General features: G+C 38.8%; 1 protein-coding gene across 50 annotated transcripts in view; it reads right to left on the minus strand.

Moving 5' to 3' along the window:
- Window positions 1–20917, minus strand: part of Adgrl2 (adhesion G protein-coupled receptor L2) — a 628692-nt gene that overhangs the window by 135953 nt on the left and 471822 nt on the right. For all 50 annotated transcript variants that reach the window (XM_028876838.2, XM_028876822.2, XM_037207206.1 and 47 more), the window contains one exon: window positions 4466–4638. In XM_028876838.2, the coding sequence (XP_028732671.1) occupies window positions 4466–4538 (73 nt within the window). In that variant the 5' untranslated portion in view covers window positions 4539–4638. The remainder of the gene's footprint in view (window positions 1–4465; window positions 4639–20917) is intronic.

Raw genomic sequence — 20917 nt, forward strand, 5'->3', positions numbered from 1 at the left:
TCTGAATGATAGTGAATAAAGTCACATTTTTTTTTCAAAAGTAATTCTCAAAAACTTACAATCCAGGCTGGGACCGTAAGTTAGTGATAGTGACTGCCTCGCCTCTGCAAAGACCTGGTTATCACACTATTATCCAAAAGCTCCTGTTCCCTCCCCACTACTACAATTATGTCTTCGAGAATCACACCCTCCTGTGATGGAGGCAGACTGGCTGATTACAGGAAACCAGATAACAGCAGGCAGGCAGGGACATTCCCTGATCCTGGGAGGCTGACATGTTACGTGTGTGTGCATGTGTGTACACAGGCTTATGTGGTGCATATTTATTATATGACTGTGGATGCAAGGAAAGGGATTCTGGTGGCCTGAACTGTTCTGCTCCCCCTTCAGGTCAGCAGTGCAGTACAATCACTTCTTCCACCAAACTCAGACCGCTCTGAAAGAAGTATCTGTATACCACGTAACCTTTCTAAGTCATATCTAATTGCATCCCTGCCTTTGTTCCACAGCTACATATTAAAAACAGTAGTAAAATAGCATTAGTGAAAAAGTTACATGAAAACTGTGCCATTTCCAAACTGGCTTGATACTATTTCCAGTATGTTCTCAGATTTTTCCGGATTTCTATAAAAATGTGGATTTTGATTTGCCATTTGCATCTATTACGACATTTGTCTTGGAAACTGGGGTAAGCAACAATGTCCTCTGAGTTAATTAACTAGAATTCAGAGTTGTGAGGTCTAATGATACATTCGTGGCATAAAGAACTCGGCCTAAAACTGACATTCCTGGCGTTGCTGAAGAACTGCCATTATCTGTAAGCTGTCACCCGAGTGAGCCTTCGTGGGTCCGACTTATGCTTGCCAGGGCTCCATTAGATGGCATAATTTAATTCTCTAGGACACAGAAATTCAATTTACTTTCCTACTTACTGATACATGATTCCACAGTGGGTTACTGTGCTTATAAAACTTGGCCAAAATAATCAAAGCACACCAGGTTCTCAACAGAACCGACTTGTGAAAGGCAAGGTTAGCTCTATAGAAATATAAATCAATTCTATGGAAAAATTTACAAAGCATTTCAAAAGAGGGTCTCCATATTATCACTGTTTGTACAGAGACCCTACACAATCTTCAAAATTGCACAGGAGACTCAAGAACAGAGCAGTGCATTGTTTTGGGAAAAAAAAAATCACACGGTGAACTAATGGACCAACAGAATACAAGTAGCTAAATTTTCATATCATTAGTTTTATCATCTTAAAACATTTCAAATGAGTATTGAATTTGCTTTCAGGTATGCACAGGAAGAGATGAGGGCATAACTCAGTGACAGAGTACTCCCACAGCAAGCAAAGGTCCTGGGTTCTAGGCCAGCACTTAAAAAAAAATCTGGAAGATTTTGCACAAGATATAAGTCATAGTGATGAGATTTGTCTAAGCACCGAATAGATACCTCAAACTTTGAGACACACCTCTCACATGGGTACTAAGACAGAGCAAATTCAAAACCACGTTAAGCCTCCACGCTTATCCAAAGGAAAAAGCACATACACAAGAGAAATAAAAGCACTGAAGGATGGAGAGATAGCCCACGAGCTTCTGTGATGCACCAGGTTGGAGCTTTTGTTTTTTTTTTCCCTAATCTTTAGTGGTATGAAAACTCTTACCTCTGGGTTTTACTGAAAGGGTAAAGAACTGGCAAAACTGGTTCAGTACTGGAAAGAATCCAACCCTGAGTGGGCTTGGCAGGTGGGTTTTAGTCTGTGGCAAACTTCGAGGTGCAGCAATGCCATGGCCTGCTGAACCCCAATGCGTTCTTGAGTCTCCATTCCCAGCAAAGGAACACAAGCCCCTGAAGGAGAGGCCTACTGTGCTCATCTCTCAATCTCAGGCACCCACTCAGGTTTAACGCCCAATAATGCACACAGAGGGAGGAAACCCCATTAGGTTTGTGAGTGTTTGTGAGTTCTTCGGAACTAGTACAAATATTTCTACAAATAGTCATCTCTCATCACTCATCTCTGCAAAGGCAACAGTGGGGAATGACTACATATCCTTGGTAAGAGTGCTTGCTCTGGAATTTTAGGACATGAGTTCAAATCTCAGAATCCACATAAAAAGCTGGTGTGGCATTGTGGGGGCAGAGACAAATGGATTGCTGGGGCTTAATGACAGCAGCCAACTCCAAGGTCAGTTCAACACCTTCTATGTAGGGAATGAGTTTTCGGTGTGTGACAGAACAGGGCTACCTACATCATCTTTTGGCCTCAATACACCTGAAAAACCACATGTGCCAGCACACAAATATGTACACACATACAGACAGACAGACAGACAGACACACACACACACACACACACACACACACACACTTTTAATTGAAAAAAGTAAATTTAGTTAAAAAGGGAATGGAGGGAGGAAGGGAGGGAGAGAGAGTGACAGAGAGAGAGAGAGAGAGAGAGAGAGAGAGAGAGAGAGAGAGAGAGAGAGAGAGAAATCATGTAAGCAGCAGCTTAATGGCTGAGAATTTAAATTTCTATCTTCTGTCCCCTGCCCTTTACACCTAACTTTGATTGGTTTCTCAACAGGTGTTCGCAGGTCATTATCTGCCTTCTGGTAATAAAGGCGGACAGTGTCACACACAACTCTTCCAAGACAACCTCACGTTCCGCCACGAGACTTTCTAGCAGTGTGCGCTCACTGTGGCTCCTCTTAAAGGCGGCCATATGAGTCCCTCCCTGGCTCTTTTCTTGACAGTAGGAGGGAATTCTTTCAAAAGCAACATGTCCCTGGCCTGATGGGGCAAAAATGAAATTTCTCTTAAGAGCGGATATGAATCCTGACCTGAGAGGTGACACACGAAATAAAACCACAGCATCTCATGAAAAAGCCTCTGCACGCGGCCCCCCTCGGAGCGAAGCGACTGTGCTGGCAAAGTGGTCTCTGTCTTGATTGGAAAATTTTTCATTATTGGACTAATGAGCCATTGGTCCACACCTGGAATCTTTTTCAATGTATAAAAACACTCAAATATAACAGCAGGAATTCAGACAGTGTTTTCCAAAAAAAGCAGATGCAAAATTATAGACCATACATATGATTTTCACAGCAATCCATGCCTGAGATTCATATTATTAAACTCAGTTTCCACCTGTTTATCATTATAGTACTAGTTATTCAGACATATTACACTTTTAGATTTCCCATCTTCAATTCTAAAGCAAATAACTATGTTGTCTTCAAATTAAGTATTAGCCTGTGTGTAACTTTCGAGTGAATACGTATGTTCCAAATATGGAATTATTTTCAAATAATCCCGAATATGTTAATCGTTTAAATTATATTAAGTTGTATTCATTAATCGGATGTAGGAAACAGGGAGAACAGGCAGAAAAATAAAACACAACTTTAAAACAAGTAGTTTAAACAAACTCCTTCTGACAAAATGAAAATGCTTAATTTGTCAAAGTCCCTCACAAAGACAATGGACAATGGCTTCTCCACACTTGATAATGTGCCATTCCCCTATCACTTCATTACTATGGTAAAACTGGTAAAACATTGAAAAGTACTAATAAAACCAATTTTATAAGTCCAGTGCTTTATTTACTGAGACTAAAAGAATCCACTGTATATGCAAGTATTTCTAAAAGGTTTTTTAAGTTAATATATTGTCTTGTTAAGTTTAAATATTGTCATGATATACTAGGTACAACATTGTCACACGTTACCTCTGTGTTCATTTCAGGCCTGATCTAAAAAGCACCTGCGTGACCATTTATTTTTATGTGACTAATACTGAAGACTAAAAATAATGGGTATCAGAAAAATCCATTTAGAAATTAATAAATGATAGCTCCCGTTATTTAGAATAAAAAATCTGTAAGTGCACATTTAGTTCTTTGAAAATTATGTCTGTTTTAAAAACTTTACTCACAATTATTTATAAATTTAAACATTTTGTAAGGAATGGGGTTATGGCTCAGTGTCAGAAATTCTATGTCATTCTTGAAAATAGGGAAAGTTGATCTCTTTCTGAAAATTTTCACACTGCAAAGTGTGGATGCATATTCATAAATAAGATGCATTTTATTCCAGATGTTGCAGAAATATGACTTAGAAGCAAATTAACAACTGCAACTTCTAAAACAGGGTTTTAAGAAAAACTAAAGTGAAAAAAGTCATAACAAAAGAATTCAAGTTTTCTGGAATAAAGGCAACCAATACATGTAAAATACATGCCAAAGGACTGCTGAAAATTATTTTAATGATATCAAATAAGGCATCTAGAATTTTCTATACCAGAGAACAGTGTAAGGGAAATAATTTAGCCACTACAAAATAAATTCAACACTTACTTTTAAAATAACAAAATAAGAATGTAGCCACTTTAGCACAAAGAAGATTACATCCTTCATGTTCTCTTGGGTTTCAGAAAGAAAATGTGAACTGTATCTTACCTTCTGTATTCGGTGAGAAACTGATTATAATGATAAACCACAGACTTCGCATTCTGCAACCAGAAGACACCATTATTGATCCCTTTAAATATTTTCTTTGTATTCCTTAATGAATCTAGTTATAAATGCCCAGCTTCATCGAACCCAGCAGTCTGCATCATTGATCTTCATATCTGAAAAAACAAACAAATCCATCACTTACTTTAAGACTCTGGTATGTCGTCACTGCAAATGCAGAATTAACAACCCTCTGCCCTTCCCTCCATTTCATAAGTATAAAATACATTCTGATTGCATATCCAGGAAGGTCACTGCTCCGACACATAGAGTATCTGAGGCATTCTGAAAAAAAGAAGCTCCCCCAAATGCATAGACAATCACATTCATAAGCATATATATATATATATATATATATATATATATATATATATATTCTAGTAATGATGCTCTCTTAGGAAAGCATGAACGCTTAAAAAAATCACTTGAGATAATACATCCATCTCTCCATGGATTAACCTTTTGATCATAGAAGTAGCTTTGGAATACATAACAACATAACACCTCTAAATAAATATATAAACACATGTGCATTTATTGATCATAGTAAAGGCAATTTAATTTAATCTTTTCCTCAGTTGTCTTGCAAGAGAGATTGCAGATCTGATGAACTCATTTTTTTAAATGAAGGTAAATAGTTGTTAACATATGGGTGTATGTTCATTTACAGCACATGCACTTAAAATACCATCTTCAACCATTACTTCCCTGCTAATTACTCATAGAAGAAGCAGTTAGTTATTGTCTCAAAACTACTTCATTTTAAAGCTTTAGGTTTCCTGCCATGGCTTTTCTTTGAGTAAGGTATAAGTTAAGATCAAAGCAAAATCACCGAGTCTACTCAACCCAAAGAAATACCCAAAGATCCTGAGCACTGTATCTTCAAGGGCTTTGGGGGTTTCTTTTCTTTTCTTTTTGAAGAAGCATCTAAGTCTAGGTTATTCTGAAATTCATGATCTTCCTGCCCCAGCCTGAGCACTGGCATTAAAGGTATGTGTTACAAGACTGAGTCACATGGCTTTTTAAAAATAACTGATACATGGTTGATCCTAATAACTGATACAGGTTTTGATCATCCCTGATGGGCCCATCTTCCAAAACTAGAGAGAGAACAAAAGAATGAGTGTGGTTTCAAAGTACCCTCAGCTCCTAGGATCACATGAAAATAGATCATCTGAAGTCTTCCAGACAACTGGTTTACCTCCTTATAGGGTAGTATAAGGAGTCATAGAGCCTTATAACACACATGAAATCAAGACAGTTCCCAAATACACTTGAACTTCCTGGTACAGCCCCCCCCATGATAAGGAAACCACTGCTCTCTTAATGGTCCCCTCACAAGCTGGAACCATGGAATTGTGTAGTGTTTGCTGTGGGGCAAGGGGCAGGACCAGGGATTGAACCCAAGGCCTAATCTGCACTAAGCGAGCACTACACCACTGAGCTACCAACCCTAACCTTAAATAAAGATTTCTATAAAGTGGGGACACGAAGGCATTTCTACTTTTTGCCTCTCTCAGGTTGTGTACATGACTCAAGACAAATTCTTAGTAATTTGCATTCTATCACTAAAACATGAAAAATAACAGCAAACCAAAATTTCCCTGCTAATCAAGTATTCTGTCACATCATCTGAATGACTCATATCTGTAAGAAGCTCCATGTACCACATTCTATTAGCAGTTCCCTCTATTCCGTTAGACATCACTATGCTAGAACTTCAATGGAAAAGCGGTCAGATTCTAAATGGTTTGAAACATAACATTCATCAAACTACAAAGGGATTATCACAGCTGTCAGCAACAAATATACCAAAAGCACGTAAGAAACAAATTACTCTGAATCTACTCTCTAGAATTTGCATATAAAAACCTACAAAAGTCTCAGATGAAAAGCTATCAAGACATTTCTATTATAAGAAATTGGTTTTCTCATGCTTACAGGTTAAGGGATAAAACTATGTCTGTATACCTATGCACACTTTAGCCCATATTTTAGCTCTGTGAATACACTTAAGACATTCTAGGTATGGTCATGATGAAGGGAGCAGTGGGGATCATGCAGCTCTAAGAACACTCCATAGAAGCTTCTCTATCAAAAGAAATAAAACAGAAACAAGAGGCAGCATGTTTCTTCCTCCTCTGAATGCAAACAACACAGGAAGCAGGAAGGCATCCAAACTTAATCTGATGGAGCCAGGACACATCTTCACATGCAGAACTAACCAGCTCTCTGATAATCTTTCCCAGGGTTAGTCAAAGGACAATCAAAGAAATCTGTAGTCTATGCTCACATGGCAAAGTTCCCATCTCAACACTGAAAGTTATTCGACATTAGACGGATTAAACAGCTAGTGCTCTGACACGCAACTAACTCATCAATGAACACTTTCTCACCCATTTCAATCTCTTCAGTCACCTGACCAGGCCGTTGAGAATGATTTCAATATGTGAATGATAAGCATTCATTGCTACAATTAAAACTGAGGCAGTCTTTGGACGGCTCCATGAGCAAGCAAAGAATTTTGCCTCTCCAAGTTTTCCTTGCACTGGCTTCTCTCCTCTCGGCGAGCTTTCCACACAGGCAGCTTGCCCACTCTACCACTCTTACCCGTTTCCAGTTTCTTAGAGCGATCCAAGATCCGTCTGTCTTTGGTCACCCACTATTTGAAAGAGTCCTTGTTTGTGGGAAGAAAAGGAAGGAAGAAATCAAGGACTGATGTCTGCCTTGTAAGAAACAGCTGCCAAGATAGGCAAGCCTGTGTGGGGGAGAGGGAAAGGCAAGGGAAACCGCACAACCAAGACCTCTCTTGTGGTCTTTGGCCAGCACTACTACTTCAGAAACAGATTTTACACACTGAAATTCCATGTACTCTTCTTAAGGCTTGAGAATGTGAAACACACGTTACAATGCACAGTCCACTTGACTTGGGGACTCTGTGTAAATGTCTGTTTCTGGCAAAAAGAAAATTCTGGAATGTATAAAGTCATGGCTTCTTTTATGCAAATAAAGATGGAGCTCATCTGCCTGTGCGGTAAGTAAAAAGAATATCAAATTTATTTTTTCTCATTCTACAACCTATAACGAATCACTTTCACATCAAATAAAATTATTTCCAGAAGTTCATACTTTGAGTGCAATTTTTTAAAACTAAGTCAGAAGATTTTACTGCTGTGATCCAAATTAAAAACAACCCTTCATTGAACAAATGTTAATGAAAGCTGAAATACTTACAAACCACAATCAGCTAAGAATAGAATGAATAAATAAATACAGTGAAAGGAATCCAAGAAAGCTTTGCTCCTAAAATGAGCTGGAGCCGAAGGAAACTCACACACATACATGAGGTTACCAGACCAACCCTTCAAACCACCTGCAAGGACCCTACAAAGCCTGGCACGCTGGTGCACACCTATAATCTGAACAATCTGGAGCCTGAAGCAGGAAGATCACAGTTCAAGGCTCATCTGGGTTACAAAAATAGAAAGAAAAAAAATGAAACAAAAAAAAATCCTACAACTTTAAAAAAAAATAGAGGGAGCAGGTATTTCCTACAAAGCAAAATAAAACTTAGAACAAACACAGAAATGGGCTACTGAATATCCTCCCAACAAACAAAAGATTACTTTCAATAATACCTCAGATTAACTACTTATTTGTATTTAGATTTTTAGAAAATCTTTTTCCAAACACATCAAAAAGCTTAGCATGGCAAGGAGGAAGAATGGGCAGAGCAGCACCATCTAACAGTTTATGTCTTAGTAAACAGCACAGTACCCCTTAAACTAGCTCTAATTACAATCTTCAACAAATCCAGGCTTCTGACGGACAACCTCCTATGCTTCTGTCTCCTTCTCAAAACAAGAAGATTCCAGCTACTTTATCCTAATCTTGCTTCTGTGAACCACAAGCCATCGTCTACAAACCTCAGTCGTGACCTCTTGAGATCTGCACATCCTATTACGCAGCCACGTAAAAAGTCAATTAATGCATCCCTTACTAGGAAGCCTTCCCCAGCTGGGGAGTGACTTCCAGGAATATGCCTCAGCACTGTGTACATCCCAACAGTCCTGGACATTTCAGACTAGGCTGTGGTCTTTCAGACCGGTAACCTGCTTTTGTGTTTACTAGCTGCAATAAACATTCCTGTGCCTTCAACTGCCAGTGAGATTACTTCAAAGGGGAACACCAATGACCAGTTCTCAGTCACATCGTTATGTTGCATGGGCAGGAAATCATATTTACCCTGATGATGTGACATATATTGACCAAGTACAGAAGATAGGAGGCTGAATCACTGATAAGCATCATGTAGCCGATAGAACTTAACATCAATGATAATTCAAAGAAAAGGAAATTGAACTAAAATTTGCTAAAACTGATGAACAAAATGTGAGTTTTCTACCAAAAGCAAGGTTACTACAAAGAACCATTTAAGCTGATTTCCACTCATGGACACGGGACTGCGTAGAACTTTGGGTATTAAATACAAAGAGAAGCCTTCAGACAGCAAGGAGGGGAAGAACCATCTCAGCCTGAGACCAAAGTCACCGTCCTTGATACTGCACACACACCGACACTGCAGAAATGAAGCAAGCAGGCTCTGGATAAGTGTTTCACATTCATATACGTCAGACTTGAAACGAAAACCAAGTATGGCTTCACACAATCACTCTTCCTGATTTCTTTCTCTCTATAAAATTGTAATCATTATCAGAACGGGTTTCCCAGCTCTAAAAAGAGGGGGGGGCAGCCTTTCCATATTTTACTAACGTAAATGCATAAGAGGAAGAAACGAGTCTCCTTCCCTTCCTCAACCCCAGTGAGTTACAAAATTTGTATTAACTTAGCTAAAACTCAGTCAGGGTTTCAGTTTTCAGAAGTGTTCTCAGTTCCATCCATTACAGGCAGGCTAGACTCGGCCCTCCTTGCTCAGACCTGAGAAAACACCAACAGCCCTGGGAGTTTTCCCACCAACAGATGCCCTGAGTGAACCTTCCAAATCACTAATCAGAGATGCCTTCTCAGTACCAGACACTTCTTTAGGTTTTGAGGTTTATTTCCTTCCCTTCTCAAGGACAGCACTGGGGGTGGCGGTGGCTGAGACCTTAAAGCCACGTGGCCAACCGGTCGTCCCCAGCCGCTCTCGCTCCCTCTGTCAATCCTTGCAGACACTGTTAGGGAGACACCAGAAGTGCTTCCTGAACACTCTAAGCTAAGGGCCCCTTAAGAATCACGACTGGTCTTACCCTTGACTGAAACGGCTTCGTTGTGAAGGAACAAATCCTCCTCTGGGGCTCAGAGGAGCAGAAAGAGTTGGGGAATTCTACTTGCATTTGCTTTATGCTATCATCTAGGAGTCTTGCTGAGCCGGCAAAAGAGGCTGGAGCTGTGGGCATCGGGGCACAGTCAGGGCAGGCTGCCATCCTCCTCATTAAAACCCATCCAGTTGAAATGACAAAAACAAATAGCTGTCATTTTCAAACCAGTATGGGGGACAACTTATGACAGCACAGGAAACTTACAACTTCAGAACCAAGCAAAAGGGGGCTGTGGGGAGGAACAGCCACAGAACAGGCAAAGTTACCGCACTGTGTATATTGGAAAGCTGACAAATTCCTCAAATTTATATTTGAAAAAAAAATGTTACCAGTATCTTTTGTACCTATTATTAGAAAACATTTGGAGGATGACAACACAGAAGGCACCGAGTTCACGTCGGGTTTGTTGTTTGTTTGTTTGCTTTCTTGCTTGCTTATTTTCACCATTTGGGTAAAGGAAAAGCTATTATGACTGAATGGTTGATTGACTGGCTGATTGAGGGTTTTTGAAATAGGGGCTCATGTAGGTCAAATTCGCGAGTAGCTGAGGGTATCCTTGAATTCCTTATCTTCCTCCCTCCACCTTCCAAAATCTGGGACTACAGGGGAATGTCACCACGCCTTATCCAGAAAAACTAATTTTATTTATGTATTTATTTATAATTTATTTACAGATGGTGTGTATACATGCATGTTCACACGTATGTGTGCCAATATACCCACACATATGGACACAGGCCCAAGGTTGATGTTTGGTATCTTCTTCATCGCTCTTCACGTTATTTACAAAAGTAAGGTCCTTCACTGTACCTTTGAGCTTGTTTATAGCTAACTCACCTATTCTGGCTAGTCTAGATAGCCAGCCTGCTCCAGGACCCTGAGTCTCTACCTCAAGGGTGCTGGAATTAAAAGCATCCACATCACATGTGGTCCACAGGGTTTGTTTTGTTGGTTGGTTGGTTTTGGTTGTTTCTTGTCTTTTTAGCTGAATACCCAAGTATGGATACCAGCACTAGGTGTTGGACTTGAACGAAGCCCAATCAGTAATCCTTGTCAGAATGCAAGCTTGGAGCTACAAGGCTCCTTCATTAAGTTCTCTGAACTTACTCAAGTTGATTAGACGGAGGAGCAAACATGCCCATCAAGGCTAAAGGGGGTGCTGAGGACCCCTGACCACTATCCACCAACCCACTCAGGTCCTTACTAGCAGTTTCTAGTTGCCTTGAACTAAGAGTAAGTGGAAAAAAAACATCTCATCCAAAGGCAGATCACATTCTAGGTCAAAAACAACTCATCTGAATACATAGCATATAAATGCCTAGCAAAATAAATAAATTAAGTTAAACAGACAAACTAAATCATTTAAAGTGAGAAGCGTACAGGCTGCTCCAGGGCAGCGAGGAGACAGCGGGCTGGGAAACACACCCATGGGCCAAACTCATGAGTGCTGCTAACAAAGTTGATCACATAAACCCACTTCATGTGTCCTAATACAATTTACTTTAGAATGAAAAGTGTAAACAGAGTCATTTTGTGATTATGAAAGTGTTGAAAAAAATCAGAAGAATAATGAGTTGATTTTCAAAATGTTTACATGAGCAAAACTAACATCCCTCAGGTAATGATAACTATGAATTAACTTAATTTTTAGTATTTCCAGTTGAGCTACCTTAATTTTACCCATTTATATTGCTATTTAAAGCACTAACAATTACATGTTATAAATTAACAAATTATTCTAGACTGATAAATCTCATGAATCAAACTACCTGAGAAGTTGCCTCTAAGTAAGAAAAACAAACACAAACATTAGCAATGTGTACATTTTAATTATCATAGAAGGAATCAATATTCAAATTCCCTCTTGCTCTGAGTATACAACAACTGAATGAAATAATAATGACCCAGGGTTGCTATATGTTACAACAACTAGGAGGTGATGAGTTATTCTGGAAAAAAGCATGCAAATGATCTTTAAAAATATAAAAAATTGACTTAAAAATATTTATCAAGAGCCCAGCACGGTAGTTCTTGAAGGTAACTTTAGCACTCAGGAAGACTACTACAAATTCAAAGACAGCTTGGGCTACATTGTCTCAAACAGCAAACAAATGAACCAAAGAGAAAATACAGCATAAAGCTGAAGAAAAAGTTGACATACAGCACCATAGGTTTGCAATAAACCAGTATACAATGCAATTCCCTCAGCAGCTGTCATTTTACATAGCATCATGTAAGTCCGTACTTCTTTTAAATTGAAGTGGGTCATATTAGCATGCTATCTGGTTCTCACTGGCTAATGAGTTATGGGAAGGCCTTTCTGGTCTTGGATTCGGAAATCAATGTTTTTATCTTATTTACTTCACCTACTAGTTAGTCATGTGTTAGGTTCTAAAGGGATTGTTTGAAAGACGAAAATATGATGAAGAAGTTAAAATTCTAAGGAGAATTAAAATGTCCTAGAAAAATGTCAAATAGAGAACATACAAAACAATTACTTAAATTATCAAAACTTAATAGTAACCAATTTATTTAATATCAAAATAGGAGAGAGTAAAAAGTTTCTGCATGGCTATCTCCTCGAGATGTCTTCCATCAGCTGACAGCAGCTTTCTGAGTCGTTCACGGCTGAGATCAAGAGCACACTTAACCTGCCTACTGAGAGTCGGGACCCTTCACAAACATCTGGGTCTCAAGTTCAGCAACTGTACAGGCATGTAGGAAAGTCCATAAACCTACAACTGTGAAGTTGTCTGATTTTCCCACTTACAGACGTTGGTACTGATGTCACTGTAAGTAATACCAAGGAAAACATTCATGGGCTTCCAGGGTGGCTAAATTCCTATTGGACTGGCAGCCACAGTACATTTATTCTACTCACATATCAACATGACAGGAGAGACTTCAGGAAAGGACAGGCCCTGAGGTCACCAAACCCCCCTGCCATGTGTATCTACTGATGTCTACAAAGAAAACTCAAAATGTTTTTTCTTAATTTGTAGAGAAAAGAAAATATATCAATTATTTCTAAATAATTAAATCTACTTATAAATGAACAGAACAGACTGTCCTCTTCCAAAATCAGAGTTAATTCTAAGAAAGAATCTTAGGATAGCCTTGGCTAAGGAGGGAGAACCTATCTTAAAAGTTTAATGCAATGTCAGAGAGGAATTTGTCAATACAAATTTTTAAATTTTGTTGAAAATTCAAAACATTAAATTTTATAGGTTAGTGCTGCCCCACTCAGAGTTGGAGGAAGCCTAAGGATTTCAGAAAAGTGATTTTTCCAAACAAAAATGTAATTTCACAATTCCTAGTAAATTTTCAGATGACACTAAGAAAACCATAAAACAGTGATGTTTTCACAAAAAGCAAAATAAGGTTACAAAAAACTTATTCAATGTTTAAGTAACTTTACAAGACTTCATTTGGTAACTAATTAATTCGTGTGTGTGTGTGTGTGTGTGTGTGTGTGTGTGTGTGTTAATGATTTTTCAAACATTTTAATTTAAAGAGCTTTAGGGGGAGGAGACGGGTTGTGTGATTACATACAAGAAAAGAGGAAAAGCGTATGCTTGACTGACACCTGCAATCCCAACTTTTGTATGCTGGAACAAGGCCAGCCTGGGCTACAGGGTGAGAGCCGGCCACAGGGTTGAGGGCAGAGCATAGTGGTCGCCTTATAACCTCAGTGGGAAGATCAGACATACAAGGCCAGCCTGGACCATGCAGTGAGACCCCATCTCCAGAAGCCAAACAGCTGATGTGAAAAGGTAAGAACCCATGGCAGCCAGTGACTCTTTAGATCTCCTGAGTTTAAAGTTATGAACTGTTTCATTATATTTGGAAAGAGTCAAAACACCAAGTTACGTGCACAGACTCTGAGGGAGTCAGAGCAGGGATCAGATAACATCATTTATGAAGGACCAGTAGGTAATAATTTAGGAGTCAACAGACTCTGTCACCACTACACAACTAGGCCACTGAGTGGTAAAGGTGATCACATGACTATCGGTGTCTACCTGCATTACCAGTGCCCTCCCTCAGTCTGCCATTTTCAGAAAATTAATCTGAACATTCAGGTACAGGTAAATGAACCATGCTGATGAGAAAAACAAAACAAAACACCATTATACCAACAAGAACAGACAGATGTGTCTATCACCGTACAAGCAGAACCATAAGTAACCCTCACAGTGTTGGGGAGGCTTAAAAGAGAGCACAGGACTTTACCCCGGCTGCTCATCTTACTACGTTGTCTGGCATGGGAAAATGCAAAAGCCATCAAAAGAGCAACAGGAGCTTCAAAAGCAAAGAGGTTCGGAGAAGACCCCAGGTACTCCACCCTGAATGTGATGGAAATGGCTTTTTGAAAAAGTGGCCCCCTACACATAGAGTCTTGTTGCTCCTGACCCTCATGAGAGACACGAGATCTGTCCCAGTCACACCTGTGTTAAGTAGGAAATTGCTAAGCTCGGGTTTGATGACTTTCCTTGAGAAAGCTAAAAATTGCACTAGGATGAGTCACTAACCTTACTCCATATAACTATGAAGTATTAATTACTACATACGCTGTTAGTTGAAAAGAATTATTTTCAAAGTTCTTTATTCCTGCATCCACAACCAACCCTTGTTTTTAACAGCAAATGTGACTTTCTGCAATGTAATGCCCACTAAAATGCAACAAACCATAACACACAACTCATAAATGTAACATCTTAAACTACAACAGATATCACATTAAAGAAAATGAAGACTAAACTTTTCTACCAATATTATACACATAAGACAAAGAAGAGAGGTTACAAATTTTTAATAAGAACATTATATTATGGTAGTAGTAATCTAGGTGTTTTACTGGAAGTAAAGTGGATTACTGTAAATGAAATTTTAAAATGTCTTTTCCATTTTACAGATAACACAAAATGACTTTTTTTCATGTCTCTGGCGATAAGGATAAATTTGCCACGCATTTAAATGGTGCCTTCGCTCTTCCCACCCAGGCTCATGAATTAATAATTCAGTGCCATTAATACAAGAAGATAAATGATAAAAAGGTTAAGGCACATGGGCCAACCATATACACACACTTCTTTTAGCACAGTTAATACGTCCCAACCAATTATAGCTAAAACTTTTAAACAGTTTCCAATAGCGTTCTTACGATCTAAGTACAGCTTATACACACACGATTTCACAGGATACATTCCTAATAAATCTCCTGCTGGCCCCAAACAATCATTCTAGGGGATTAAAAAGCAACAACTGTTAGCATTAGTAATGCTGAGCACACTGTGTATTAAAGAAACCCCTTGCCACTGTCAGTCTCCGGAAAACCTTCCAGACTGACGATCTGATTAAGAACGAATCCGACCTGTACCTTTCGATTGCTAACTTACTCTAACAAAGGAATAAATTATCAGGAAATAGTAATAGAGAAAAACTCCGTGTTTACAATGAACTACCAGATGCGGTTTGAACCTAGCTTCCTAAATGTAAAATAGATAAACACTACTGATACCATCTCAATCTAAATTTTTAAAGCCAAAATTCCTCTGGAGCCTTGTTTAGAGTTTGAGAAAGATACAGCTGTGTTTTGTGATTTATGGAGTTGGGTTGGTTTGGTTTTTCTAATGTTTTTAATCCCAAATACATGTATCATTGTCTCAATGTGGTTGTTTTAAATGTTTATTTATTTACTGGCAATAGGGAACCGACTAAGGCCTGCAAGGAAGGAGGAGACGTACTGGCAAGAAAGACAAACTGAAAAATTAAAATTAAAATTATATTTGTAAAACATCCAAACCAATCTAACCTCAAAAATACTTCATCTAGTACTCTACTTGCTCAAATTTATTCCCTCAATAATTGTGAATATGGGGGGGGGGGCGGAATGTAAAATGAATAGAAATTTTCTTAATAATAATAATAAATTCAAAACAAGAATTGTTAATATGCCTGTCATAGTGATGTTACTCCAAATGTTTTATTCATATAAGGTCTCTTTTCCTTTTTACCTAACCATATTCTATACAGACCTGATAGAGTTATGCTAAGACAGTCAATCAGATGACCAGGAATAAATCCCTCTTCTCCAGTCTCCTGCCACCACTCTGAGTCAGGTACTGGGTAGCTGTTACTGGGTCATCTTATGTCAGCTAAACTCTTTGAGCTACTTTTTTAAGCTCTTGATGAAAATTGTCAATGTTCTTTAGCCTAAGTCCCCTGACAGCAAAATAGGCCTGGTGGTGTAGGCCTATGATCCCGGTATCTTGGGAGACTAAGGCGGGGTAGCAGGTTCAGCATCTCTCTGGTTTACAGAGGAAGTTCCCGATGAGCCTGTATAATTTAAAATCCCCGTCTCAAAACAAGCAAAGAGAGGTTGAGCTCAAGGCTGGAGTGCTTGCCTAGCATGGGTCAGGCCCAAGCTCCAATCTGCAGCACCCACACCCACACCAAAAGATTTCTGAATGCACAGTTTGTGAGGGGCTGAGGTGGGCACCACAAGCCACACAAGGATGCCAACAAAGACAATGAAAGGGGCCAACCCAGGAGTGATTCTACCATCCCTGTGAAGGGGATGAAGGTAAGCACTCCCGGTGAAGCGCGACTTTTGCTTTTAGCTGTAATCTTGATTGTGAAGTAGCGAGCAGATGCGTAATAGTAAATATACAACAAAAAACCAGCTATGGAGAAAGCATCATTTTTAATTCATTTCTCCTTCTCACATCCAAATGTGAAAATGGCCCGCCTTTCTCTGCTTTCCAGTTTGTGAAAATCTAGTAGTACGTCATTTTATGTTCTCAGGCCATGCTAGTCTTGCTTGCCGTGTATGTCTGGACCACTTTTGACACACTCACACTCTTACTTCCGACTGCAACCCCTCTGCCACTTGTTCTTTGCCTAGAGAATTTCTTTTGCCCCCTGCCTCCATTTACGTTTATCACTTGATTTTCTCTAACTGGAGTCCTGGTGAAACCTCCAATACACACCAGGAAACAAGGCTGTTTTTAACCATGGTACAGTGCACTCACCATTATCAAAAAGTATCTGAAGAATCACTTCAGAAAATCAGGAGCTAATTGAAAACAGACCTGGTAACTTTCTCATCCATCACTTCATAAAGTGCCAGGCACCGTTCAAAAGGCAACAAGCAAAAGCATAGGAACCAGGCTGAAGGGAAGACAAGAAGTCAGGAAGGAGAGCGGGAGGGAGCAGAGCAAACTGAAGCATGGCACACGCATGATCAGAAGGTGGGTTAAGGAAGTCAGTGGGATTCAGACACCGAAGGGCAGAACAGAGACAAATTTCACTCTAAATTAGAAACAAATTTACAGAAAGATTTCAAAAAGAGGATTTTTTTTTTCCAGGCAGGGCTATTTTTCAATTGAATACTCAAGAGTATGCATTAATAAAATAGCAATGAGTATTTTGTCAGAAAGATGAACTTATTGATATGATACAAATTATCTTATCATTTGCAGCATCTACAGGAGTCAAACAAACCCCTCCAGTGATAAATTTAAAACCACTGGGTCTCAAAGCATAGAGGCACCAAATTATGACTGAAACAAAGCTTACAGCTCCACTCCAAACCAGCAAAATAGTCCCTGAGCAAATTAGTTAGAATAGTAAGTCTCTAAACACACAGAAGCACACATACACACACACACATGCACATACACATGCATGTATATGCACATGTACATGCACTCATACACAAACCCTCATAATTTAAAACAATTTAGAATGAAGTATGTGAAAATATATGAAGCTGCTAATATTGAATCTTCTAATTTTGCATTTAGATAAAACCTGAAAATTATGTAATGACATCTGTGTTGCAAAGTACACCCCCCAAAATTTTTTTATTACAAGTGTTTTAAAGTAAGCTTCCATTTCCACATATTTAATATGTGGGAAAAATAACTGCTCCTTCCAGTAAACTACCCCCTTAACACCAAAATATCATTGAACATGGGTAATATATATGTTTAAAACAAAAACAAAGCCATTTTTATCTCCATTCTAAATAAAAATGTGAGCCTGGAATTTGGGTCAATGGCATGGTGTTTGCCTAGCATGAACAAGGCCCCAGAGTCAATTCAAACCTATGTTGAAGCATGAAAAAAAAAATTAAATGTTCACATTTTTCTTACAAATGCTAGAACAATCAGTAATCCAGTTCAATAACAACTCGTGGGTCACCTCACTTCTATAGGCCTGAGAGGTAACCTCAATGTGAGGATGTACCCCAGCCTCCTGTGAGGAACCCACCATGTATCTTGTCTCTAATGCACAATGTTGCTTTTTAGTCTATGGTTCATAGAGAATACGGAAAAAGAATGGCTACTTTGAAATCATAACAGCATTTGCAAACTAATTATCCATAATACATAAATTCAACATTGACAATAAGCCTAAGCAACTCATTTACAAAGAGACACACAGGTATTAAATATGAAATTTAAAGGTTTTAATAATTAGACTCTGTAAATAGTGTGATATGTATGTCTGTCCTAATTTGGTTAAGAAGCGTTTCTCATGAAACACTCCTCAAACTAAATACAAGGAATTTATTCTGGCATTTCACTAAATTAAAATCCTGAAATCCTACAGCCTTATGTACAAATTTAGATTTTATTAATACTTTAAATCAAACCATAGTTATTATTCAGTTTCATCTAATGCAATTTACAATAGACTTCTGCTGCGAAAGCAAGAACACAATGAGACCCTAATCAGATTTTAATATAAAGGCATTGTGGAAGGCAGGGAACCACCCTCCTGCCCTCCCCTCCCAAAAAATCCTGTCATTTCACAATTAAAAGATAAAGATCACCCACTGATGATGTATGAGCATCCACTGAAGAAGAGCTGTGAACAAATGGCCCTTAGCATTCCAGAACATGTTCTGATGCCAAAAACGTGACCACCTGTGTTAGTGTCTCATGTAAAAATGAAATGCCTTTGTCTCAGAGGCTGCTGGATGACTCGGTGGTAACAAGGTTTGGTAACAGTCCAAGCACAGATTTATTAAAATATTATGAAAACATTTCTTAAAATATTTTACCTTACAAACATGAAAAATCTCCTTTTTTAAAATTGTTATTGTTTTTAGTTTCCACAACCCACTAAAGACAATGACATTCACACTTCAACACCAACAAGAATGCAGTTAACTCCTTTACTTCATACTGATTACCTTGAATCTTGTCCCCAGCATGACCGATCCTTTCAGAAGGAAAAAGAAACAAGTCCATATCCGAGACCCTCAGACATGAATCCCTTTGGCTCCCTTTGCAAGACGTTAATAGGCAGGAGGATCCGAACGCTGGGAACGATATGGGGCCAGGTATGCTGGAGCTATGACTGAGGTGGGGAGAATCTACTTTCGTACTTCTATATGGGAACTCCATCAGGCATCATATCATGAAGGGGAAAGGTTACAGTATACCTTTTGTACTTACAAGAAAGGATAAGCAACCTGTTCTGGCATTTTCAGATAGAGAGAGACACCAACACTTCCTGTTCTCAGTATTAAGACCTTCATTTTGACATGGTAGTTCCTGATTTATCATCTAAGCTACCAAAACTAGAAAAACCTATAATAAAAAGGGAGGGAGGCAGGGAGAAGGAAGAAAGGAAAGGAGGACAGAAGGAAGGGAGGAGAGACAGACAGAGACAGAGAGAAACAGAGACAGAGAGAGACACACAGAGAAAATATGAATAGGGGGACTCAGCCTCGAGCAGATATGAGAAAAGAAGAAAAGGGGAATCTGGCCAAAACAAAAATGAAAGACGAAAACAGTTTCCAAAAGACATGGACCACCTGAATACTGGAACCACCATTGGCCAGCTTAAATCTACATCAATGACAGCTATGGAAAGCATTGACTGAGGGCAAACTGAATTCGAAACTCTGCCCTATTAGTCTGTATCACAAAACACCCTCCACTCTCTAGAAGCAAGACAACTTTGAGATGAGTCCAGAACACCCAAGATCACATGCCTATTCTACTGTTATCACTCCTGTATCCATGAAAATCCTGAGCTACTTAGGTTGTAAACTTAATTATCATCATGGGACTCAAAGTCTTCATCTATCTACTCAAAGTACAACTGAAGGAGTTGGAATAACAGAGGATGTGGCAAAAGTTCAAATGTGCCCCAATCTAGAAACAAAATTCAGGCTGGGATATGGCTCAATGGTACAGCTTTAGTCTAGCAAGGGTGAGGCTTGCTTAAGTGTAGATCCCAAGCATCTCCTGCCAAAAGGAGACCCTGAGAGCCCATTGTGACTGAGTCTACTGTGAGCCCACCCATCACTGATGGACTGAGCACAGATGGGCTGCTGTTCAATTAACATATTACAAAGGACCACCAATCAAACCTAACACCACTGCCATCTAGCATTGGGGTTGATCTTCTATTTCTGTTGGTTTTGAGGCAACTCGTATAATACCATCCAGACTGTCCTGGAACTCAGGGTAATCCTCCTGCCTCTTCCTACGAAGTGCTGAGAGTACAGGCATAAAGGACCTTTGAAATTCTACTAAATATTTTTCACCCTTATAGAGAATAAAAGTTAGTAGGGGTATTTTCTACTTTTTAATTTTTATATTTAATTAATTGTATTTAATTCAACAAATATATAACATCAGGAATTTATGATAAGAAAAGAGAAAGATTAACTCAGGAAAGACCAACTGCAATGAATTAAAAAAAAAAGAAAAAAAATCTTCAGGAGCAGAGAGATTTCTAAACTACCTGGAAAGGGACAGAATGGTAACAAAGAAAACCTATGAATACTGACAATTAAGCTGGTTGTTTACAGAGCTCTTACAACAGTAGAAAGATTAGGAACAATGACAAATATCTCAATGTATCTATCCAGGAAAAAGTAAACATTTCGTTTGAAATAGATTATAATAGCTGGCTATCGAGACTCTCATTAATTAATTAATTAATTTATGGAAAGCCTAAACCTTGTAGCTAGAAAACTATACAATGACTCATTTTATACGAGGAACTGAAAAACACACTACTTAAGCACACAGCAGCTCACCTCCAA

This window comes from Peromyscus leucopus, chromosome 6 (genome assembly GCF_004664715.2).
Source record: "Peromyscus leucopus breed LL Stock chromosome 6, UCI_PerLeu_2.1, whole genome shotgun sequence".
NCBI lineage: Eukaryota > Metazoa > Chordata > Mammalia > Rodentia > Cricetidae > Peromyscus > Peromyscus leucopus.